Here is a 25,909-nt window from a genome sequence, read left to right as displayed (position 1 = left end):
GTCCATGGTGACCACCACTGACTCTTGTGGCGGGTAGTTGTAACTGGCATTTATAAAACGCTTTCTGTGTGAATGTAGTTATTGTTACAGCTGTGTATAATAGTATTTAAAACAGGATTCATTCATCTGACTTTTTACAGATCCGCCCTTACTCTGGTACCACCGCAGTCAGATATGTGACGGATTACTGTATTTGTTAAAGCAGAAACAAATAGCGTTGCTACATTCAAAATGTATAATGTTCTCCTAGAGTTATTATACAACAACATATTCCTAAATATTTAAACACTGACTTGAAAAACAGTAAATGTTGAATTGTAGAATATTTTGTTTAAGCCCAGTGTTTTAAAGGCATTCTATTTTAACCACCAGCAAATTGTCAAACTAAATAAAAACCTAAATAAAAAGTAAAAATAAGATCTGTGAACTGCTCCCTTTCTGTACTAGACTGATATTTCCAATCTTTGATGCAGTTGGTGTCTCTTTCGTTAAAGAATGTTCAGTAATTTTCCAGAAGCAAACTAAACCGGCTGCCAGGTTCAGAAATGCAGTGTAACAGTAGTGCGTCAATAAGGAAAATGTTTGCTGTATTTATTTTTAAGTGAGATTTTTATAGATATATAATATATAAAATGTTTTTTTTTTTTTTTTATTTACAGGATTCTTTTAGAAATGGGAATGTTCATGGGGAACTACACTATACATGCCAGTGGGTAACTTTCACAGAAATCTGTGAAAAAATACAGCCTTGGCGATAATACTAAGCAGATTATATTTGTGTTACCTATGCAGTATTGGCATGTTTTCTATTTATCCATATTGCGGAATCTGCAGACTAGACTAGAGTATTTGATAGTTCTGCAGAGCAGCCCCTGGAAAGAATTGTAAACATGTGTTATATTGGGGGAGGGGCTGGGTACAGGAAAGTCTGAGGGGAAATCGTTAGCCTTTTTTAATATGCAGACTGAATCATTAATATATGAATCCAAACAATATACCTGTCGTGTATCAGGTATTTGTACTAATGCACTTTTTTTGAATAGAACTGAAAAAATGCAAGTTTACAGAATAAGGCACTTATTTTTCTCTGTATATCCTGTAAATATGATGCTGTGTATTTACAGTTAAAACGCTGGCAACCAAGCTACACGCTCAATAAAAATAAAACTTGTAAATTAATTTATGGCTTCTCAAGTAAATGTTAATGGCAATTCTCATTAAAAAATAATATAACACAGTATTGAATGTTCATTTGCATTGGTCATAACAGTGAATTTAAAGCCTGTTTGTGGAGTTTGACACTTAGGATATATTACTGCGTATTACAGTTAGCATGCATTTTGCTAGCTAATTAAATCTAGCAAATCTTACTGAAATATGAACTAGTCAATTCAAAGATCTCACATTATGGCAACAGTGTATTGAAGTGTTTTTTGGTTGCTTTTTTTTCCACAAGTTACTGAAAACAATCAAGAGATGCCAACTCCTGTACACGTGTATTAATTGCGGCTTTTAATATGACTCATGTTCTCCACGTCCTAAAGTGTGACATCATGTGACTTCTACTGGAAGTGAAAGCATTTTTATTAGTGTGTTTGTATTTGTTTTAAAATGTTTTTACTTAACATAGCAGCATTTGAATAGTAACATTCTAGATTTGTGAGTGCTGCACATAAGTTTGTCAATTGCATCAATGGCAAGACTTTTACTGTTTCAAAAGCGGCTTTTCGGTGGTTCATGATAGATTTCTTTTGTCCGATTTTTTTTTAATCATTTAGTAGGCCTGATACTTGTGAGTTTAGGTTGTGGATCATCTTTATTATCATATTGCCATCTGTGGTGCGTTTTCACACTATGACCAGGTCATCAGGTTGTGTGTTTTCACGATGCGGTTACTGGACCTAGTGGTTGCAGTTTTGTTCAATGGCTTTCAGCACTGACATTTATAAAAATTTGTTTCAGTCCCACTGGTCATGTATAATAATTATGTAAAATATAAAGTCAGAACAGGTACTGTGTAAAACTTTTGTGTTTGAAATTACATGTAAAAAGATGTTTTGCGATTGGAAAATGGCTTAGCCGTCCGATTTGTAGAGAGAAAAGGTGTAGTTAGAATTCCTTGAAATTTTAGTTTTTGTTTTTCTGTAAATAATAAAAACAGCATGAAAGTGCTTGACTTCAGTTTCTGGGTCTGCTGAAAAGGGGCAATCAAACCTTCGAGACGTGTGTGTGTACACCCTCCAAACAAGTGATTGCTTGAAATAGATCTTGATAACAACTTGAAACACACTTGATCACAACTTGAAACATGTGAAATGCAATTAAAGCACTTGGAACAAACTACCTATGGTCCGTATCCATAGCAATGCAGTCTAACACGTTTTGTCTAGAGATATATTTTGCATTATGTATCGGTATAGAACTTCCGACAGACATATCTATGACATTAGTCAGTGTTATATGTGCGTGTGTGTGTGTGTATATATATATATATATATATATATATATATATATATATATATATATATATATATATATATATATATATATAACCAACTTATTTTGGTTCATCAATAATACTGAGAAAACTGCTGTAACTATGACTTTTTAACCTCCGCCATTTTCAATGGGACTGGGGTCAAAGTTACTGCCTTGTGCTCAACGTTCACGGGTTCTTGGTCGCCCAACCCGGTTCTGTTGCGGTCAAGAAACGCACCCCTAGTTGGCTGAGCTGTTGAAAGCTTCTAACTTTCGAAATATATTTTTCTTATTATTTTTTACAATAATATTGTAAAATATTTTATATTAGAAAATATATGTCTGTAAAACTTTTATATCCATAACATTTGTATATATATATATATTAAAAATTGTTTCAAATGTCAGGTCTTGACCTGGGACCACCAGGGATGATACTCGTTGTTGACCAAAGCACTTAACTTAATTACATATGATTTCATAGGCCCCAGTGCACAGCTATTCAGCATGACCCATAATATTTATACAGAAGTATCTGTTGAAGGAACTGTTACCCAGGCAACAAGTTGGACTGTGTGCCAGAGACCATAGCAGTCTGTCAATATAAAACTTAAAGCAGCAGGAACACAAACATTGGCAACAATTGTAAGATCTATTTGTAGATATGTCTAGATTACAGTGACTAGTTGTTTTGCTACTACAGACATTTTAGTAAATTGTTACTTTTAGGGCAAAGTAAATGCATCCATTGTCCTCTGTTTTTTTAAGTGCTCATTAATTTTCTGTTGTCAACTTCCCAAACAGTAACTCCATAATATAATAATCCAAATCGATGTAATTGACATGCTTTGAAATGCACTTAATCTTGAAGCATTATCTGGCAAAAACGTAAACAAACTGTTTTTAACAGAACATTTTTTGCCATTTGCAGAAGACCAAGTATATTTAATGTTAAATGTTATTTGTCATATTAGTGGATAAACGTTATGAGTTGCTTGTAATAGTGTTAAAGTAGGATATAACTAAGTTAAATGCCTTCGTGTATGTTTGTGTTTATGTGTGTGCGTGCAAGTGTATGAAATCCCATGAGGACGTCCTTTAGTGTTGACTTGTCCAAGGTATCGAGTTAACCACGGGTGCACAGTATTTACAAGTTTATATTTTAGTTAAATGCCCTTATGAAAACGGTTGAACGAACTACAGTGAATGAATCAATTACAGTATACAGTAATGTACAACTGGTATAGTTCGATTGAAATAAGAATTTATAAAATAACTACAGCATTATTTTTATGAAACATAATCCTACCACAAACTATGCACAAACTGTTGACTATACTTTCAGGTATTGGCTTATACTGTCTAATTTGACAGCTTAAATATCAAAAGTTAACAAATGTACATTAGACAGAGCTAACTCAGGGAACAAAAACAATAATAAACAACACAGTTTCACACCGAAATCAAGCATTGTTGATTGTTTCGCATGCAAAAACATGCGCTTTGAAAGCTCTGCTGACAAGCTTGTTATCCTGAATAACCTGAGCATTAAAGCCAACTGAATGAGAACTCATTTTTCTCTTATCACCCATTGTGAACTAACACTGTAACTTGCTGCGCATGGCAGTTTCCAAAGAATGAATGATCCGTCAGGGGTCAGTCACGTGAAACAAGTGTCGAGTTATCCGCTAGTCTGTTTTTAATAGTTTTTATTCCTTCGGCACCAGTAATAAGTGTCGAGTTACGAGTAAAGTGTGGTGTTGAATAAAAAAAAAAAATAATTAAGAGGCATGATGCATACATTTTATATGGAGAAAATCCAGGACCAAGACTGTCTGTCGAATTAAGCAAAGGTGTCAGAATTAACTGAGGTGGGATATGTGTCTTTTTCTCTCTCTCTCTCTCTCTCTCTCTCTCTCTCTCTCTCTCTCTCTCTCGTGTCTTCATCAGGTTCACATTAATGGAATAAAAAAACTAAGTTGACGCTACAAATAATATATTAATAAAATGGTTTAGGTTTTTTTTTCTAGCTAGATTAGATTATTCTATTTGCATGCCTTTTTCAACTTGTCTGTTGCTGTCTTTTCTTTTTGGAATTCGAATACAGTTTGAATGTTCCTAAAGTTTATAGATATGATTTAAGTTTGATAGAAGCCGTGATCTGGATCAGAAAAAAAAAAAAAATCCTTTTAAAATCCTGTTATATGTATTCACAGGGATGTAAAGGCTAAATAAATGTCAGTCGCCATCTGGAGCGTTCTGCTTATTATGGATGTTTGCTTTTTATTGCCATCTGTAACTCCATCCACAGTAATTTCTGAATGTTTTCATTTCAAATGGTGAAGCATTGAACGTGTTTTTGTGGAACAGCAATTTTATTGAGCATAATTCTTTACATGCTACGGTTTTCTAAGCCCAGTTCCTCAAAATACTTTACACGTGGCTTTGCCTCGTTCAGTTATTCAATGTTTAACCACTTTAGAGTTTATACATTTAAAATTCCCAATCCCTAGCACATTTGCCATTAATTTATACATATTTTTTGCAAACTTAAACTGGAAACAGACAATTTCTCTAAAGAATAAACAATTCACAAAAAGACCACCGCATAGTTGCACAAGTAAAAAAAAAAAAAAAAAAAATGTACATGACCCATTGTATTGCATATGATAAATATTTGCGTAGTGTTTCTTAATGGTGTAAAAATATAAATTAAAAGGACATAAAGGACTAGAAAATATGAAATTCAATTATAAAAAAACACAAAAGACAGAAAACAGCTTTCCTGCTTTCTTAGTGGAAGTTGTTTAGTCATGTGCGAGCAAGCGCAGTGCTCAGAGTACCACTTTTAATGCGTACCTGAAAATAACCGATAAGAAATGAAAGTTACTTTCACCTCTGACGATAGCATCTACTGTGACTTCAATGTCTTAAATAGTACATTTACTGTTTGTTTTGCAAAACAGAAATGTTATGTTTCACTTTCATTGCATTTGCACTTTTTATTAAGTCTGTAATGCAATGATGCGTTTTTGAGATTGTGCTTCAGTTCATATGATTTCAGATAATGTGTATTTTTTAGATTTTCTCTTTTATGCAAAAATATATTTATGTATTTCCCCTTTGTGTAGGTTCATAATAGGAAAAAAAATGAAGTTGACGCCGCACAATGTACTGTTGTTTAATGCGTTTTCCCCGCATTTATGATGAATAATTTTCATTTTGGATGATGGTTATATTGCAGTGGGAATGCTGTGTATTGATTTTTTTTTTTTTTAAATGATTTATTTTTTTTTTTTGGCAGGATTGTCATAAAAACTTTGCCAACTCAATTGCTTGAAGGGAGTATACTATTTCATTTGCCAGAAAAATCTTATTGCTATTTTAGATAACACCTGTAGTGTTAAGCATTTCAACAGTAATTAGTTTTGCTGATGCAATTAAGGGTTTTATTGACTGAAAAGTATGCTATTGGTCTCAATATTGTTTAAGGATTTTGTTTTTGTTTTATTTTTGGTCAGGAGTGTTTAATTCAATGTTAGTTTTTCTAATGTATTAGTGAATGTTGACTTGTGTGTAAACAGTGCCACATTTTGTTTTTTAAACCTGTATTTACAGTATGAAGTTTACAACTGGTAAATATTAAATATGATTTGAATAATTCTTGAAAATAGGCTAAATACAAATGTTTGTGCCCTGTACATTTCTTATATGTACAGATACTTTTGCATCTGCCTTTTGTCTAGCCATGGTTGCCCCCTATTCTTGACAACCACCCCATAATTCTGACCTAATGTAATTTATCCCATGCTCCCAACTCCTCCTTCCTTTCACTGTTCCACATTGCTAACCTAGTGAGCACTTGAGAGGTCCAGGGTTACCATAGTGACATCGGATTTGAATCAAAGGTGAAACGTTATTTATATTTTCTACTGCCTGCAAGTCACACTATTACAAATTGAGGTACTTGAAATGATGAATGTAAATCGGTGAACACTGCCAAGATTGTAGTCTCAAAACAAAGTAATTTGGTGCTGATATGTGGGCGGGGGTATGCATCAAGGAATCCTCATCTATCTCTATCTATCAGAGGATGATTCAGAATCAGAGCCACAATAAATATTGTCTGTTAAATTTAAAGTAAATTGTAAAATTGTTGATACTTGTGTTTGGAATATTGTTTCAAAATTGTATAATGCAACAAAAAAAGGGTTAATGCGTGGCCAAAGGTTTTTCACTGATAATTGACTCTTTCTCGGTCAAAACGGCAAGTTTCTCAGTATCTAAAAAGCTTAGAGGGACCGCTGACAGTAAAAATTGCCCACTTGCAATGCCTCATAGGTTTCTCTGTGGGGTAATTATATATATTTTTGCTTGTCCCTTTTATGACCCTTTTTTATGTCCTTCTAATCCAGAATGAACGGTTCCCATGTGAAATGTACAGAATCAAACTAATGACTGAATCATTTAAGTAACTACACGTGGTACAGTGCACATTGTTTTGTGTAAAAGCACCATGCAACGGAGACAATTAATAGTAGAGCAAAAATGCACCCTACTTCATTTGATTTTTTTTTTTCTTTCCTAAATATTTTAATTTCCAAAAAGAAGGCTCCTGTGGGCCCTATTTTCAAGAACAATGGCTAATCTTCTGAATGGAACAAAGGAGTATAGCGTAAATGCAGTAATAAGAAACAATATCGGTTCTGATTTTTAAAATGACTGTTCAGAGCAGTTGATACTAGTAGATATTTTTTTTTTTGCACCTGCTTGAGAATTTGACCCTTTAGACTTGCACATTTTATCTTTTGTAGAATTGAGGCCTTTGTTCCTAAACATGCTCCTCTTGAGTTATACCAAACAGCAGCTGTGAAAACCTGTCTTTGTCAATGTTTCCTTCAAGCTGCCTATTTTGTTTATTTCTTTTTATTAAGCCACATACAGTATCTTAACCATTCAATATTGTGACCACCTTTTCTGCCTCTGGCTTTTTTTTTTTTTTTTCTTTAAAGCTTTAGACACCTGCATACTGTTGCTGAGGGCGCTTGAGCAATGCAAACATGACCTCTTGTCTAGACTGACCATCAGGGTGGAGTTTGACCTGTATTACAAAGGTTGCCCTCTTTTCCTGAAGGGCCTAGCAGCAGTGGAAATAAAATACGTGTTGAAACTGCAGTGTTTAACTAAACATTTAATTAGTGTCCCAGTCTGCACTGAATAACTGTAGTAAACGATTTCCACCTTACCTAAATACTGTTTGTGTTTACATTATCTTTGGCATCTTAAGTTGCTGTTCTTTACTTTAACCATAGCCTTAGAAATAGTCAAAGAAACCTCTGTAAGCTAAAATCTCAAGGCCCCGCTCTTCATGGATTTTCCAGCCTTTTGACTGAGAAGTAATGGCTGTTAACTAGACTTGGTGCCTCCATCAGACAACATCCATAACTTAAACACGAACATAGATTATAAGGCACAACTTACATGAAACTGTCATTAGTTTCCATCAGACGACACATCTAGTTTAGTAAGTCTGTCGTATACAGTTTTTAAAAAGACAGCTCTGTTGTAGAAAGGTGGTGTGTGTGTGTTTTTGTTTTTTTTATACCGCAAGTTGCATTTCTGAATAATGAGGTCACTGGAGATTGCCTGACTGCTACTATGGAAAGTGTTGCAAACAGTATGTTGACTGGTGCATTTTAAAGTAGAGACTTGGATCAATAGCACTGGAATTGCCACTGTGCTCGCTGACTATAAAGGTAGTCTGTGTATACCAAAATAAGATCTTTGGTTCAATAGTGTAATTGCTATTGAGAAGAAACAAGACTGTTTCGTATGAGGAGAAAGGCAAATGTGGATTCAGGAATTATGGTATTTCTACAAGTAAAACACAGAACACTAAACCAGGTGAACAATATCATTAAGTGGTGCATTACATACAACGTGCACAGGGGAGTTTGTATGTTAAAGCTAAGCAAAAGGTATGAAAAACAGGACCAGAAACTACACGTTTTTCCATACAAGTGGCTTCCCATTCCGAACTGTGTAACACCCAAACAAGAACTTGTTCTATCCTACAATCCATGGCATGTCAAACTGAAACCACATTTTTCTCGGTCTCGCTTTTTTGAGATGAAGTATTTGCACTGATGGTTTCAGTTCCCCCTGTTACTGTCTAGTTTTATACTTGTCTTGAGAGATGGTTAGGGCTCTCTTTGGTTTTTATTTTTGGTTACGTGATGCCCCACCCACCCCCTGCCAGAGTATTGAGCCAACTCCTTTTTTTAATTTAAACTTGGGAAAAACATTGATTGTGAAACAAGATACATTTTTTGTTTTTTCCCCGTAACTTGAATGGTAAAAAAAAAAAAAAAAGATAGCTCCTAATTTTTTTATTCAGACTGAACACAGAAAGAGAGTTCAGATAAAATGCTTTTTCTGGCTTTAAAATGTTAATGACTTGTTGCCTTTTGTTATGATTTAATGAAATCAATTTAACTTAACTCGCTGTTTTGCGTTCGGTTTCAATTAAAAATAAGGATCATTATCCATGAAACAATCATAGTCTTAGTCGATTTACAGGAGAAAAAAACTAAAGTGAACTTGTTTCACAATCAACACTTTTCCAGTAGTTAAATTGAATGGCTTTGGCACAAAAAAAAAAAAAATGACGTGATCAACAATAAAAACCAAAAAACGAAGAGCCCTAGAGATTTGAATAGTTGTCTTATGACCATTTTTTTCTCCCTTTCTCATTGCAGTTTGCAAGGATCCACCTTACAAAGTTGAGGAGTCGGGGTACGCAGGCTTTATCTTGCCAATTGAAGTATACTTCAAAAATAAGGTATTTATTGAAAACGCATCTCAGAAATGTTTTAATTTGGCTCTTGTAATGAATAATCTGCCCTTTCAAGTCTGATTTTTACTTAAGATAGTATAACTGACATGTTTAAAATGCTATAGTCCTTGCGTGGTAGCAGGCTGACTCTGTAAACATGCTTTGTGACAGTTTCACACTTTCCATCTTTTTTTTTTATGCCTGTGCCTCCCCCACTCTACCTGTTTAGGAAGAACCTAAGAAAGTGCGCTTCGACTACGACTTATTCCTGCACGTCGAAGGCCACCCACCTGTAAACCACCTCCGCTGTGAGAAGCTCACTTTCAACAACCCCACAGAAGAATTCCGGAAAAAACTGCTGAAAGCGGGAGGGGTGAGTCCTGTTCTCTTGTCAACTAGGGCAGCAATAACCTGGCTTCTGATTTAGTGAGCTCTCATATTTGTAAGCGCAACGGAAAGTCTGTTCAAATGCATAAAAAGCCTTTTAAGAGTTACCTGAGTATTTGCTCACCTGTGAGTGAGTCTTTAAAGAGTTCTGTCACAGGGTTGAACTTCCAGACAGAATAAATAATCCTCCCTAAAGCTGATTTTATACAAATACAGGCTTTGTCAGCCAAGAGGTGGAAGGCAATTAGAGCGCTCCAGTGAAGGCAATAAGTAACCTTCCGGATTTCATGTGAACTAGTCAGAGCTCAGTCATTTATCACAGGAGGATTTTAGTCTGTCCTTGGCATTGGGCCGAACTATCTCAAGGTAATTTTTTTATGAATGGTTTATGAGTGCCTTTTTGTTTACATTCATTCCAGAGTGCTAGCTCGGTTAAAGTATGTGCTTGCAGTGCATTTATGTTAAGTGCTGTTGTTTTTTTTTATAATTCTTATTTTAAGTCATTTTAATAGGCCCTCTTGGTTTTAGTTCTGATGGTGTGCTTGCCTTTTTACATTTGTTGAATGTGGCAGCTTTTTATTCAGAATGGTTTGGTAGTAGATTTAAAGATAATGGTGTGTTTTTTATATATTTTTTTTTCTGCCATAATGAAAATGGCTTGGTAACCAGTCGTTAAAGTGAATAATGGCAATTTACTTGTTTTTTTTTGAATATATATATATACATATTATATATATATATATATATATATATATATATATATATATATATATATATATATATATATATATATATATATATAATATTAGTGAGTTGAGTTGATTAGAATTTGAGGAGAGTTTAGTTTATATGTTGGTGGTGGTTTTTGTTTTAAGAGTAATCCATTTTTTAATTTAATTTTATTGTTGGATACTCTCCCTGGGGTTTCCAGAGACTGAAATGATTGTTATATTCTAGTGATGGTAACAATACATACTAACTTGTATGATTTCTTTCACAGTTATTCTAACTAATATATTTTTCTGTAATACCCCTAACAGCAAAGAGATCCTCACAAAAGGTTTGCTGATGACCCAAAAGTAAGTATTGAGCAATGGCCCCACCCCATTTGTTTCTATTTTTGGCATGGCGGCTATAATTATTTCCCTAAGCAGTGTTGCTAGTGTCTTTTGAAATATCACATTTGTATGTGTGAAGAGGGGTAAAATAACTACAGTATTTGATTGATCACATTGCCAGTGTAAATAAAGTAAATCTCTCTTTTTTTTAATGAAGTGTGTGATCTTCCATTTTGGTCATTTTTTCAGTGAGCATGATTTACTGCACTCGAGTGACAACAGCTTATTTAGCAGCTCTGCCATGTAAACTCTGCCATGTTAAGAGTCAAACAAAACTGATCTATTAGTGCAGTTGGTGTGTCTCTTATTGTTTTCATCTCAATTAAAAAAGCTTGAACTCATTTAGTATTTTTTTGTCCGTTTTTATATTCAAATATTGTTTCAAATTAATGAAACTGTTCTGCTGTCTGTACCATTCTACAGCCATGGCCAAAAGTTTTGCATCACCCTATAGAATTAAGAAATTTACTTCATAGTCAAGTGAAACCTGCTGAATAATGTTACGTTAACATATTGAAGTACATACCACTTTGTACTTAACAAAAAATGACAAATGAAAAATTTGACATTTCAAAAACATGAAATACAGTACTAATGTTATGGCTTCCGGTAGACTTTTGCGTTATCATTTTGTAGTTTCTTGGATTCCATGATGTAAAATAAAAGATCTACATTATGTTCAATTAGTTATTCTTATTTTTATTTATTTTTTATATAAATTGTCACAATCCTAAAATTAATGGGATTCAAAACCTTTGGCCATAGCTGCAGTTTCATGAATAACATTTCATGCAGTATTTATTTATTGTCAAATTTAAAGCGGAATATGGCCCTTTTTGTTTCAAATGAAATTAGTATTCTTTATATACTAACCTGAAAAGTCTGCCTTAAGACACATCTAAATGTAGTAATCTGTTTGTCTTACTGTTTTAGAATTTTGAAAAGTGCACAAATGGTCATGTTATGAACAGTTATTTGTTATGATAACCTACTGATTTATAGCCAACCTTTTAATACAATTTCACATTTGTAAGGTATTGAAACATTCTGTACTGTCAGACTATTTTCACTTTAGTGTTTCAGTGCTCTTCCCTGACCTTCCTACTAAAATTTGCTTTAATATGCATTAAATATGCAATATTGGTGTAATCTGATATTTAACTGGGCATCATTAATTCATAACAATTACTGTCAATGAATACTCCTGCAGATATGGTTTTAGGGCACAGTAAAGGATCACAGTAAACTGTTCTAAATATCTCTTGCCAAAATATATAAATTCCGTAGCAAATGACTCCTCAGTGGTGGTAGCAAATAAAATAAATCTTACACATTGTCCACTTCCATTCACTCTTATCTCAAGTGTGCTGTTTTGAAGGAAACATTTGTTAAAAGTAAACATGTAGTTTTATTTTTAAATAACATATCTGGTACTGCACTAGATTGAAGAAATCTTTGTTTGCAAACTATGCGTTCAGGTAGTGTTGTACTTTCTTGGCCATTTCACCTGAAGGATGAAATGGTCCTCACCCCACAATGGCTTGTATCCTGTCCCCTATTGAGTGACATGCATTTTGCCAGACATTGCTGAGGTGAAATGTCCTGAGAAACGCAAGTATATTTTATGAGAGTGTGATGGCAACCGATAACTTTTCTTTTAACGCAGTGTAGTTTCAGACAGAGGTGTTGACTCAAGGTGAGTGACTTTTTTGGGGACTTGAGACTTGAACGAATTGACTTGGGACTTGATGAAAATGACCTGACAACAATAAAAATTAAAACGCTACACCAGTATTACGGCTCGTGTTGCACGCTCTCTCTCTCTCTCTTTCTCTCTCTCATGCTGCACACTAGTGTGTGTCTGCCTGGTCCCTGTCTGTGCTGCCAGATTTTTTTGCAATGTACCCACCAAATTTTGGAAATAACCAGCCAAAAAGTAGCCAAATTGTGTTTTTTAAACCAGCCAAAAAACGATTTATGAGGTCATCATCAGTGCAGGACTTCATAATGACCCTTATTTATATCCAGTGTATAACTTGTTCCTATATTTGCTTTAGAGACTGTAGGATATTAAAGTTTTGAATAAGGCAGTTGATATTTTAATATACAGATGTGCTGGATGAGAAAACACTTACTTTGAATAATCCTGTAAATCACTTTGGATGAGGCGCCAGCTAAATTTATTAATAATTAATAATAATAATAATAATAATAATAATAATAATAATAATATAATAATAATAATAATAATCATAAATTCAGTCAGAGTGGCCATTACCAGACTTGAGACCATTGTGCCTTGAGACTTGGCTTAGGACTTGGCTGTTGGGACTTGGGACTTGACAAAAATGACTTGTTTACAATTCCAGATAGCGTGTTTTAAAATGAAAATGCATATTTTTTATAGAATGTGTTTCTTTAAAATCCGCACAAGACTAACTTTGCTAATGGAATTCCAGTTACGTTCCATCATTTTGCTCTTGATCCTTCTTGTTTTCCCAACTTCATTTTCACAGTGGTGTTTTTTTTTTTTTTTTTTTACTTTCCTGTGTTTCACACAACAGGGTTCTATATAGTGCATTCATAAAACAATATGGGACCTTATTACGTGTAACAAGAAGGAAATGGGCATGGGAAACCAAGTACTTCATCTGACTCCAAGTCTGGAAATTAAATGACAACACAAACATTTGTGTTTTTTTTTATGCCTTAATAACAGTAATTCTTGTTGTCCATTATACTCTTCTGTTTTATTGTTTGCTAGGTCATGGTCATGCAGGAAGGATCCACGTCGCTCTTCGGACAAAGCCTGCAACTCCCTGTACTCCCCAGTAATGCTGCATCTTTTTCGGACACAAAGAAGATCAAGTCCTCCCATGGATCAAAGGTTGGTCTGGGAGAGGTCTTTCATTCACTAGTTTGGTTAGAATGATGGTTGCTAATGGAAGCCCATTTACCATTACAAGTCTAATCCCAGTTATCAAGTAACCACAAAACGTTTGGAGGAAAAAAACAAAAAACAAAAAAAACACTTTAGTCCGATTGGGCATTATTTAAGTAGGTAGTTTCCTTTCTACAATTTATTTGATCTTTATAAGTGTACAGGAATTAAAGCCATATGTGCAAGTCCAATGGGGCTTTCCAGGTAATTTAAAGCAGAGGTCCTGTCATACAGGCTACACATCAGTTATACCTCTGTATAGTTGTAGTACAAAATAGAGTAATACAATAAATAATACTTTTAATATAAAGAACTGCTATGCTCATCTTAGACATCAAAAAGCAATATAAAATTATAAAGTTATCATTATGCTGCCTTCCATTACACTAAATATGCTTAGGTTCGAGAACTGACATATTGCTCCCATTATGTGTTATTTTATGGTTTAATGAGCTTGTTTTTGTGTAAAAATCCGTAAGTCAAGTGAGTTGGAGGTTAAAATGGTTTAGAGCACATGGAAACATTTTGAAATCAAAACAGACATAGGCAGTGATGGATTGTGTGCTGGTTAGAGTTCACATAAGATATGAGTTGACTTTGTACAAAATTTCTGCTTTTTTAAATTAAATGACTAGCAGTTTATGTTAATTCTTGAAGGAAATGGATATTTTCATATTAGAGTATGCGAGTACGCTATTACTGTTCCAGCTGTGCTACAAAATGTGTATTAAAAATAAAGAAACTTGTTTTTTTATGTAATGTTTCTAATTGCATGGATGCAACTATAAGCACTAATTAAGTATAGTGTGCTACCACTATCTAGTATACAAACAAACCTGCTAACTGCCCATTCAAAATGATAGAGCCAGGGTCAGCCTTAAGACTTAGGGGGCCCCGTGCTCAGCTGGACTGCTGTAAGATTTAGTGTGTCTGTTATGTGCGCGCAAAACACTCGGTTTACACCAGGGTACCCCATATGACTCCAGCAACATTAAATTATGGCACCAGTAGACATGCTTTAAAAAATGTATTTTATTTTATTTTTTCCTTAGCAACCGTAGATGATAGTTTCATATTTAATTCCGGACTACTCGCATAACCCTCATACATAGGAGAGAAGGTTTGTGTCGTGTGGGGAAAATGGTAGCAAACATGTTGCAGCGCACTTTTAGCCTCTTCATTTACTGTGAAAGTGGCTTTCTTGATATAAAAAAATATTGCATGCACAGATCTATGTTAACACCAAATCAGGTGTTGCAGCTAATGTAAATCTAATCCATTAATACAATTCAATGTATCTGAATTCATGACCTATTGTTTTGTTAATATGTCGAACGTTTGGGCTACTCCGATCTGCTGTCTTAGGTTTCTTAATATAGTAACAAACCCTTCTTATACCAAACATCCCTTTTAACGATCTCAACAGAAAGAACAGATTTTTTTTTTTTTTCAGTGCAAATTAGCCCTATTAGAACGATCAAGTACAGGATCAACCTGGAAATCTCAGACATTGATAATGTAGTACCAGTTGGCGCTCTGGTGCTAAACTTTCAAAACCGTTTAGCACCAATTTTCTAAATGATTTGCACCCTTGAGGCTCTAGCTGCAGCTCATCATGTTGCTTCTGGCGAGTGCAGCATACTGTCAAATGAGAGCAAAGCTGTGAAGAATTTAGAATACTCAGATTTGATAAAAGGCTTTGCTGCCACTAAAGCTAGGCAACTGTCTTTGTAATTTATGTTCTTACGTAATTTAGAACGACCTGTCAGAACCCACTAGTCGGGCATTGCAGTATTTTTCAATAGGCCTACTGGGACATGATCATTTTGTAAAAAGTTTAATATGTGAAATGTTTGAAGTAGACTGGAATTCTGAGTGCTTTGAAGTTATGAATTATTATATAGAAGTCTAACAAACTAACTGAAACAAGTATTCAATAACATTTTAATATAATTTATTTACAGTATCTTAATGTTAGTGTATGTAGGTACATATGGTTACATGATGGACCTGTATACTAACTTTAAGATATGGTTGCTACTGTAGCATTCATTTGATGTTCTGGACCCCGCAATTAATCATCACCACCTAGGGCCCAGCACAGGCTACGTCCACCCATGGATGCAGTAGAAATTAGTATTGGAGGTGTACGTAACATTCATGTTTTAAAATTTGTGCAAGTACAATGAACAGCAGCATTTCAAATCAAAACAAAGGCGAATGCATTTTTAACTGCAACTAAATATCATTGCATCCCCGAACTCTTTAAAAATAATCAAATTATTTTAATAAGCAAGACATACCATAAATGAACTGGTACCTTTACCCCAGAGGGGACAAATGAACAGAAAATGCAATATGTTGAATTGTATATTAAATAATATGATTCTATTTTGTTGTCCATATAATGTGAGCTTTTCTCTGGATAATGACATTGTGGGAAGCCTCCCAAGCTGAGCTGGGGGCCCAGGATACAACAAATTAGATGTGTATGTAGTTTAGGGTTTCTCAAACGCAGTCTCGGTCAATGCTTATGCCCACCCACAGATTTTTATGTGGCCACCAGTGCAATGAATTAATGAAAATCTTATGTTTTGTAAGCTGTGGAACAGGGAACATCTTGTTCATATCCAGATTTTACATTTCAAATCTTTTGATATTGTGTTTTTTTTTCATATTTTTTTTCTCTTAAGTCTTCTGTTTAACGTGCATAAAATGATTGCCGCCGTCAGAGGTTTGGCACTCTCTTTAAGAATTAGCTTTTTTAATTTCCCCATCTAGTTTTGTAGCATGTAAATTGACAGTAGAACCATCCTGAGACTGCCTGTGTGTGTTGTTTGAACAATAAAGCCTGACTCTCAGATAAACAGTGAGCATTGGCAGCTCCAGGCATTTGAGATTCTCACGGGGACATCTGTGGCGGCTCAAACTTAAAGCTGTTTGTCTGAGGAAGAGGGCACATTATGAAAAAGGTCCAGGGGAGTTCTGCCAGACAAAATAGTAAAGTTTTAAAAGTGGTTAGAAAAGGTCGTAACTGACCGTTTTGTCTAGACTGTCTAATGGCTTTAGACTAGTATTGATGAAACATTTGAATGGGGGGGAGACAAGTGCGACCCAGGGAACAAACAGCATTGCCTGCTAGGAAGATTAAATGCCGTTTATCTACGTGAAGAGCCATGCTGCTGGGTTGTGTGGTCAACCACTTGCTTTGTGGGTCCACTCTGAGCTTTTGTGCTTTGACCAGATTTGTTTTTCCAACACTACAGCATACGCTCTCTTTTTAAATGTGTGTATGCATGCATGTTTGATTTTGTTTTCACCATCAACATGCAGAGAGTTCCTCTGCATACAGCAAACCACCTTTTATCTTGTAATTATCCAGTTCATAGGACATAGAGAAATGAAGAATTTATATATAAACTTAGTTCAGACTTGACTTCAAACACACTTGCTTTTCATGATTTCTGGTCAATTCACTGCTCAATTAAGTGCAAGTCAAGGTAGCTCTGGATATATGAATCAGTTTCTGTAGTATGTCAAAAACCCTTCCCTGATCATTTTAACATTGCTCACTTATACTGGATATCATATGCATGAATTGGAAATCCCATAACAAAAAAATATAAATAATGAAATAAAAATCCTGAAATGTTGGATGACACGAGTCATATTCTGGATAGGGCAACTGTAAAAACATTTCTCTTCTAAAAATGTGGCAGATTAGAGTATCCTTTTATCTCATTTCAGGACCTGGCCAAGTGCAGCACCCTCACCACCACCACTACCAACAGCAGCAGCTCATCAAAGCACCACAAATCCGCGAAAGAGCACAAAGACAAACCTTCAAAAGAGCATAAAAGTGCCTTTAAAGAACCTTCCAGGGAACTCTGTAAACTTTCCAAAGATTCCAAGAAACCCAAAGAAAATAGACCACTTAAAGACAACAAGCCCATTCCGAAGATGGCGTTTAAAGAACCCAAGCCCATGTCCAAGGAATTAAAGTCTGACACGAGTAGTGTCCACGTCGACAGGGCGGGGGGTCTGCAACACGACATTAAGGCCACCAACAAAAGGGAGCCCAGTGGCAACCCTAATGAACTTGTAACCAAAAAGAGAAAGAAGAGTAGCTTGGAAACTGCGCTGAAACCTTTATCCAGCTCGTCTCCACCGCACCTTTCCTCGGACAAAAAACAGACGAAGGACAAACCCCAGATCCGATCAGCAAAACTTAAAATAGACAGCGAGACCCCAGAGAGAAAGAAACCCACTTTGCCTCATTTTGAAGATTTTGTGGACCCAAATGAATCGGACATAGAGGACAATATGTCTACCAAGTCAGAGGTGAGATATGTTTTCCTGTAGCGGTGGTGCAAAAAAGTGCCTTTTTAAAGCAACATTTACAGGAGGGTACAGTATGTATTGTTTGCCTTCTCTTTTGAAAGCTGGACAATGGGCACCAGTTTAATATAAATTAATACATTGGAACCTGAAGTACAAATAGGCACAAATGAGGTGGGTGTTTCGGAGGATGGTGGGGGTGGGGGTGGGGCAAACTTCAAGAATTCAAATACAGAAGTTAAGTTTGCCATACGGTAGTTTCAGGTAAAATTCAGTAAGCATTTATATCACATTGGTAATGTTTTTGTGATTTTACTGTAAAACTTACTTTTAAAGAAGCTAAGTGAAGTTGACAAACGGGTGTACGTATTTAGTTTTATGTCCTGGCATTTTTATATCCATTACACTTTTTATTTATAGAATATGGTTGCTCTTGTCTATCAAATTTGGTTTGAGGGAGCAGTTCTTCCTGGCTGTTTTCATGTGTGTGCCTTTCCCTTGTTTTATTATGGATGGTCATATTAGCCTGTGAACATCAAATGTACGGCAGGCATGCACTGAAAAGATTCCTTTGTAATTGATGTCTCAGATGTGTTGGAATGAAGTGCTATTAAACATTGTGGGTGTCCAGCAAGCATGTACTACATGGCACACTGTTTGAAATGTCTGGGCTTTTTATGGAGGTTGGGGATTGATGGTGGCTATGGAGGTTTGCTGTCCTACATTTTGGTATTGTGGGGGGTATAGAAAAGCAGTTAATTGCAACCACTACTGCTAAAAATGTGGCCCCAAAATTTCTTGAATATTTTTTTTTATTGTATTGCTTTTACTCTCTGAATAATCCTTTTTTCTTTAGTTCATAGAGGAGAAAAATATAATTGTAGTTGTGGGGGGGGGGGGGGGGGGGAGTTTCTGCACAATCTACATTTAAAGCACCCTAAAGGCACTGCTTTTCTGAAGCTCCAATCAAGGCGGCTTTAATCACCAAGTCTATTTTGACAAGATTCTGTTGTCAAAATGATTGTAACTTTCCTTCAGTGCAGTGACTAATGGTTCCAGTGACCTGCACCTGTTCGATGGCCCATATCTGTCAATCTTAATTTAATGGGGCTTGGCGAGATATGATTAAGACAAGCACAGCAGGGATGTGCTGTTTAGCCACAGATTCTCTAATGGGGAAATGCCATGTAAAGTGAAATACTGAGAGTGGGGGAGCTATCCAGATCAATCTTTCTGCAACTTCAGAGGTTCAGCTTTTTAACCTCTTACGCCCCCCCTGTTCCACGGGAGGAACATCTACTTCAATTACACATTATATTTCAAAAATCATCTGTAATATTACAAAAACAAAACAGCAAAAAAAACGGACTCACTATCAAAAACGTTGTTTTCCTACCATCAAACAGCGAAGGAATTTTTGAATTCGCCATTTCACCGCTGAGATATTCCCTTCGCATTGTGTCTAGTACCTCATGGTTCAAAAACAACTCTGATCGACTAGCTGTGCGTTTCGCTGCTCTGGCCTTACATGTATCTGTTGATGGTGAAATCTCCCTGATCACGTTGTAGAGGAAGTCACAAGCTGTGCATTCAGACCTTGACTTTGTTTTTAACCCTAATCCATTGAAGAGTAATTGATGTGCATACGTAAGCAAGACACATATTTGCACTCGAGCGCTGCATTACGCACATAGGATCAAGGTTTCTTACCGTTTTCTGATCATTTTTCAATTTGTAATATTTATAAAATCGAACGAAATGGCGAGCAGTGTTCCAAAGCATCCCAAAAGAAGTCGATTCAGTCTTTTTGAAGTTTTGGAGGAGATGGATAATAGTGAAAGTGACGGTGAAAATGACTTTCTGGGTTGGAGAGCGCTGATTCAGCATCTGTGAAGCAGCATTTGAAGATGGTTTGGAGCATCTTCAGGATTTGTAAATATAATGGATCCACAGTACTATTATTATTATTATTATGCGTAATTTTCAATATGCATTTTTACTGTAAATGTTATTAGAAAATGCAACCATTTGACTCTCAAGGGGCACATAAAAATAACATTTTTTAAAATAATTTATTGCATAGTAAGGAGCAACACCATGTCTCATCTGTGCTGTGCTGCTGTATACGGTTCCTGATCTTTACAATGCAATACAAGTTGCAAGAAGTAATTGTTGCTTCCTGGCCGTCTTTATTATTTTCTCATTGATGTTCATTGATTTAGATTATTGCATGGGCGTGTTTAGCAAACCTTTTTTATATTTCACCTAGAGACAGTGTAGGTTTCTTAGCCTTTTCAAGATGAGCTGTCTGCCTGCTCTAACAATCACTCACTCAGTGCCTTTGTTTAGCACATGTCAATCAAAGTAAAGATGAAAGGAACTGAGGTGTTTTCAGTCTGGCAGCCTGATTTAGAGCAGCAAAGGTGTCTGCAATCTCATTATTATTATTATTATTATTATTATTATTATTATTATTATTATTGTAGACATTTAGCAGATGCCTTTTATCCAATAATCAACATGTGTTCATGTGTCAGCAGTGCTTGAATGAGTGTAACTACTTTATTTTGAAAAAAAAAAAAAAAAACATTATTTTGCTTCTTGACATTTACATACTTTCAAGCAAGTGAGTAACAAAAATAGTCAGGTACTGAAAATTCAGAGCTACAGAAAAATCTCAGTAGCAACATTCTCCTGCACAAACACACAGTTATGTGAGAGCAATGTGCCTGACAGTTGTGGCATATGAACTAAGAGCATTTGTCATGCATACTCATCTTGGATACTTTTCGGGCACCCCAAAGCTCTCCAAAAAGGCCACCTTTTGAATGAAATATTGGACAAATAAGTAAAAAAGAGGATTACAAAATCTAATTTGTGGCAATGTATAGCATGTGAGGTGCCAGAAGGTAACCTCCCTTTTAGATCTTGCTCAATAAAGTAGTGCATGACTGGCCATAAAGATTTACACAATATTCATTTTTGGAGAGGTTTGGGGACCCTTGGGCCTAGCTTTGTGAAAACTCGTGTAGAATTTGATCCCTTTATTCAATCAGTTTCAAATTTGTATCCAGTATAGTAGACATGTTTGGGAAGCACTGGAAAAAAAATCTGGCTCTCTTCATGTGCTACAAGGTGAAAAAATGATGATAGAATATAAAGAAATGAAAAGCGTTTCTTGTTTGTTTTTAATTTTTTTTTTTTCTGGATATCTCCTTCCAGTGTGGTACTGAGTAAAACTTATATAAAATCTGAGGTTTTAGACCTAATGGCCTGGGGGTTACCTTGAATTCAAGCCCTGAACCATGCCTGTGCTGTCTATACTTTGGAAGATAATGTGATTTATTTAAGGCCATAGCCCTCCAGGTGGAAATTGCTTGGGGTTTAAGAGGTTAAGCTATAACTTTTAGATCTGACAGAAAGAGAACTATTTTAGCGCAGTATACAATTACTCATTTAAAAAGTGGTCAACAAACCAGCTTGCGTAATGTCATGTGGATCGTAACAAGTTTATTCAGGTTACCTAAAGTGTAGTATAATTGGTTGAATACATATAGAAATAAAATTGCAAATATGAGTAAATGTACTATTTCTATGCCAGCTATCCTACTCAAGCAGCATTTAGGACTATAAACGCTTAGTTTTCACGAAACTGTATGCGTGCAGTGCAGTGAAACTTTTCAGATCTTGCTCTTTTTTTTGTCTTTTTTCCTACTTGTGTCCTGTTCCCTTAGTCCCGCCTCTTCTCAACCCCTATTGGCTTTCATCCTCCCCAGGTCTTTGTAAAGCCGAAAGCTATGGCTGATCTTGACATAAAATTATACAAATGTGCCAATTAGACATCCTGTAATTGACACATTTTACTTTCCAACAATCAAAACTTTAATTTGACAAGCATTTTGTTGAAAATCAAGGAGGACAAATTTTCTATGTAAATTTTAAAAATGATTTCTCTAAAGTGTGTTTTCTGTAAATTGTGCACTAAGTAGGCTACAGTAAAAAAAAAAAAAAAAAAAAAAAAAAAGCACTAAAATCATTTTGTTTGAATTCAAAATGATATTTTGCTATTCCCACTGTGTTAGTAATGTGTAAATGCAGCAGCATGATTTATTTTATGTTACCGGTGGGTGTTCATCTGATTTTAATACTGTATAGGCCTACTGTACAGATTTTATTACTTTTTTTTTTCTACAGACATGCCCAATTTAGTGAGGGACTACTGATTATGAACCCTTTTGATGGAAAAATATTTGATTTTGGGGGAGGGGGGTCACTTCAGGTCCATGGACCAGGGCCCACAGAAACCTGGCAATTGCCCTGTCTTTACATGCTACTTATTGTAATTTTACATGAACAATCTTACTTGGAAATGTAAGGTATATTAATATTGGCTTGCAACTCTCCCCTGAAAATCAATGTGATAATATGCAAAATTATGATTTCTATTGCTTATGTAAAGGTATATCTTACTAAATTCTTGACTAGCATTTCCGTTTTGTATCTATCTCAAGTTTGTAGTTTTAAAAGAAGCTCATGTCATACAAAGTTTTTTTTTTTTTTTTTTTTTAAATATCTGATACCTTTCTAGGTTAAAGAAATGCCTTATTGTCTGGGTGGTATGGCATTATATATAATCAGCTTGGCTCTGGAAGTGGGATTACTATTTCCATGTACCCAGAACAGTTTGGATCGTGTTTCTACTGTAATTTGAAAACATTTTAAACCCAGTGTTGAACTAAGCCAGTTCCTCTTTTAAAGCACAGCTTGTTTTGCATGGCATTCAAGCTGTCCCCTGCAGGTGCTAGCCTGAAGACAGTCTCTCCCTCATTTCTCTGTTTGTAGCCAGCAGGAAACATGTGGCATCACTAGACGTGTTGAGATTATTGCAGCCGGCTCGTCTCTGTTCCTGCATTGCAGATTTGATTGCTTCCTGTTTGTGTGTGTGTTTTTTTTTTTTTTCTTTTTCCTGTTAACATCTTGATACCCTTTTCCCTTTATGAAAATGGTTTACATGTCTTTTTTTTTGTTCTTCTGGCAGAAGAAAGTCCCATAAATACTGTGCTATAATGTAGTGTATATATAAAAACATAAAACTACATTTAAAAAATGAATGGAGCTTAATAATGAATTGGCAACACTAAAAAAAAAAAAAGTTGCCAGGTCCTCACATTTCAAATGGAAACCCCACACAAAGGGAGAGACAGGTTTACAGGCAGAAGCAAGAGGCGAAATGATTTATGGTTTTATTGCTGCAAAGTAGAATACTATAGGCTGTTTGAAAGCCTGAGGCGCTTCTTTCATCTTCAGGCCTTTTTAAAGAACAAAACCATTTTAAATGCATCTGCAATGACAGAATGCGTAGAATTCCAGAACACGTTTCCCAACACTGTTGCACAGCACTGTGAGATCACAAAGAGAGGGACTATTTTTGTCTTTTGTATTTCTCTTATATTTGAGTGCACCAAGAGGCCCATTTTTAATTCGCTACATTTGTACTGATGATATTCTGCCCTTGTATAATTGATTTGAACTTTGAATAACTGGTATCTTCTTATTGTCTTGAAGATATACAGAGAGACTTGAAGAAACTTGTACCCCACTTTTATAATCAATGAGCCTGTTTTTGAGGGTCTATCACTTGTGTACTATATGTTTCTATGTTTCGATTTTAATAAAGGTTCTACAGTACTTCAGCAGTGGTAGCAGGGAAATATGGGAAACAGACAAGCAAGGGACTGAAATGCAAGTTAGACTTGTCTGGACTACTGTCTCAATTAAGATCTCTTGAAAAAACACAGTTTAGATAGCGTGGTTGCAATGTCAGGATATCTTCTACTGGCTTGAATGCCAGCCAACTCAAAATATTACTATAATCTGAAGTAGTATAAAAAGCACTGGGCCAGCAAATCGTCCTTGCAGAATAGTTATTAAAATGTACTGAAGTAGATAAAAAACAAACAGTAAAATAGTTTGTCATTGATATGTAGTTACAAAGCACTTTTGAGATGCACATTATATCATTTCAATTGAATAGATGCATGAAGGCTTTTGACTGTAGGGGTGGAGGGTAGAATTTTTAGAATACTGAACAAAGATCCAAAATGATCAGTTTTCACAATCCTGAAGTCAAAAACGTAATATAATATGTTCCAGTTAATACTGGGGTTACACACTGGGTCCAAGCAATCTTGAGGAAAGAGATGTGTACCACATTAAACACACAAACTTGGCATTTGCTAATGGCTTTATACTGCCAAAGTGAAAATAAACATGTGGCTTTCTACTGAGGAAGCTGAATTAACATGCCAATTTTTACAAGATCAGTGATGCCAGGTTACATTAAAGAGTTTGTGTCAAAGTTGCCATGAATCCAGGCAGTTTAGCAATATAAAGAATGCATGTAAAACTGCAGTGATTTGAAGCAACTGGAAGATTGTCTGGAAGTTGTACAATATAATTGATACAGTTGACCACAATATTGGTATAGTAACTGGATATTTAAATTAATGTGTTGTTGATCTTATCTGTTGTGGTTGATGTTTCTTCTGCGTATACCTACACGCTGAGGATGTACGCCATGAGGAACTACTTTGTCAATTTTTGACTTGGTTCTAATGTACTGACCAGGAGGACTAAAGATGAACAAGTGACCTCCATTCCTACTGTCAAACCAATCTCCTGTTTTTTCATCCCACAGTCACTGAAGCATAATGAGGTGAACTATCTAAATCCCAATCCAACGGGAGCACATTAGCCAACATAGTGGTTCCTGTGGGTCACCAGCCAAAATTGACAATTTACAGCAAGCAGGATTCAAACAGATGTACTTCTGTAATGGTAGACACCTGATTGGCTGTTCTTAAAGCTAGCTTATGAAATGCTTGTCCAATTTAACTTGCATATGGGCATTTATTTTAAGTTTCTAATCCAAATCTTGATGTGGGTTTTCATGGTACTGACACCTGCTGTATGGTTGTTTCAGATTCAGGAATATGTATAATAGTCGTGTCTTGTTTCACTACATTTAATAAAACGTCATCAGGAGCAAAGACCAATTTGTAGTTATCTCTGAAAACCTTTGAAATAAAGCAAAATATTAAACGGTAGCATACACAACTGTTTTAAATGACTCAATGCTGAGGGTGTTATGTAATGTGTTCCAGTCTGTGAAGGCCCTTACAGTATAGCTATTTAGTCTGATTTTGGTAAGTATACTTTTGACTTTTTTTTCATGGTTGAAACAGGCCTGTCTAGCCTTGGTCAGTCTGCAGTATTCACTCACAACTTTATTTGGGTCTATTTCCTCGGGGAAACTGTTTGTATTATGTTAAATGTAAACTACAGATTAATAGACTATTTTATATGTTACTGAGACCAGTATTTTTAATGCTACTTACTTTCCCAGTATAGCATAGAAGGAGCCATACGTTAATATACAACCCTTTCTCCTGGTGTTGCTATTTTTTATTTGAATATAGGAGGCATAGAAGAGCGACAGACCCTGCAGTTTTTGCTACAATTTTCTGCTTCATGTGTTCATCCTTCTAACAATTTTTAAAAGCACCCTGTTTCTATTAAATACTGTCCTAAAGTTCATAAAAGGTAACAAAGGAAGTGTACAATTTCACTGTTCTTGGTCTGTGTAAAATTTACTTTGGCACTTAAGCAACTGATAAAGCATCAAGAGTCATGCTTGTGCCCAATGCCAAGGAAAACATTTTGTACACTTTTGAAGCTCAGAATGATTTATACAGCGACATGCAAACTTTTTCTTCTCGTATTGGACACAGTGATCACAAGATTGATGTATTG

The 25,909-nt window shown here is 35.5% G+C and overlaps 1 protein-coding gene across 2 annotated transcripts in view; it reads left to right on the top strand.

Annotated features, from left to right (window-relative positions):
• The window catches only part of LOC121322061 (protein AF-9-like), an 88,757-nt gene that overhangs the window by 34,077 nt on the left and 28,771 nt on the right, over positions 1 to 25,909 (top strand). For both annotated transcript variants that reach the window (XM_041261554.1, XM_041261563.1), the window contains exons 3-7: positions 9,237 to 9,319; positions 9,543 to 9,686; positions 10,741 to 10,779; positions 13,583 to 13,705; positions 17,507 to 18,100. In XM_041261554.1, coding sequence (XP_041117488.1) covers positions 9,237 to 9,319; positions 9,543 to 9,686; positions 10,741 to 10,779; positions 13,583 to 13,705; positions 17,507 to 18,100 — 983 coding nt within the window. The remainder of the gene's footprint in view (positions 1 to 9,236; positions 9,320 to 9,542; positions 9,687 to 10,740; positions 10,780 to 13,582; positions 13,706 to 17,506; positions 18,101 to 25,909) is intronic.

The sequence above is a fragment of the Polyodon spathula genome, chromosome 1 (genome assembly GCF_017654505.1).
Source record: "Polyodon spathula isolate WHYD16114869_AA chromosome 1, ASM1765450v1, whole genome shotgun sequence".
Lineage (NCBI taxonomy): Eukaryota > Metazoa > Chordata > Actinopteri > Acipenseriformes > Polyodontidae > Polyodon > Polyodon spathula.
The sequence above is the reverse complement of the archived record's forward strand: the minus strand, read 5'-3'. Positions and strand labels throughout refer to the sequence as shown.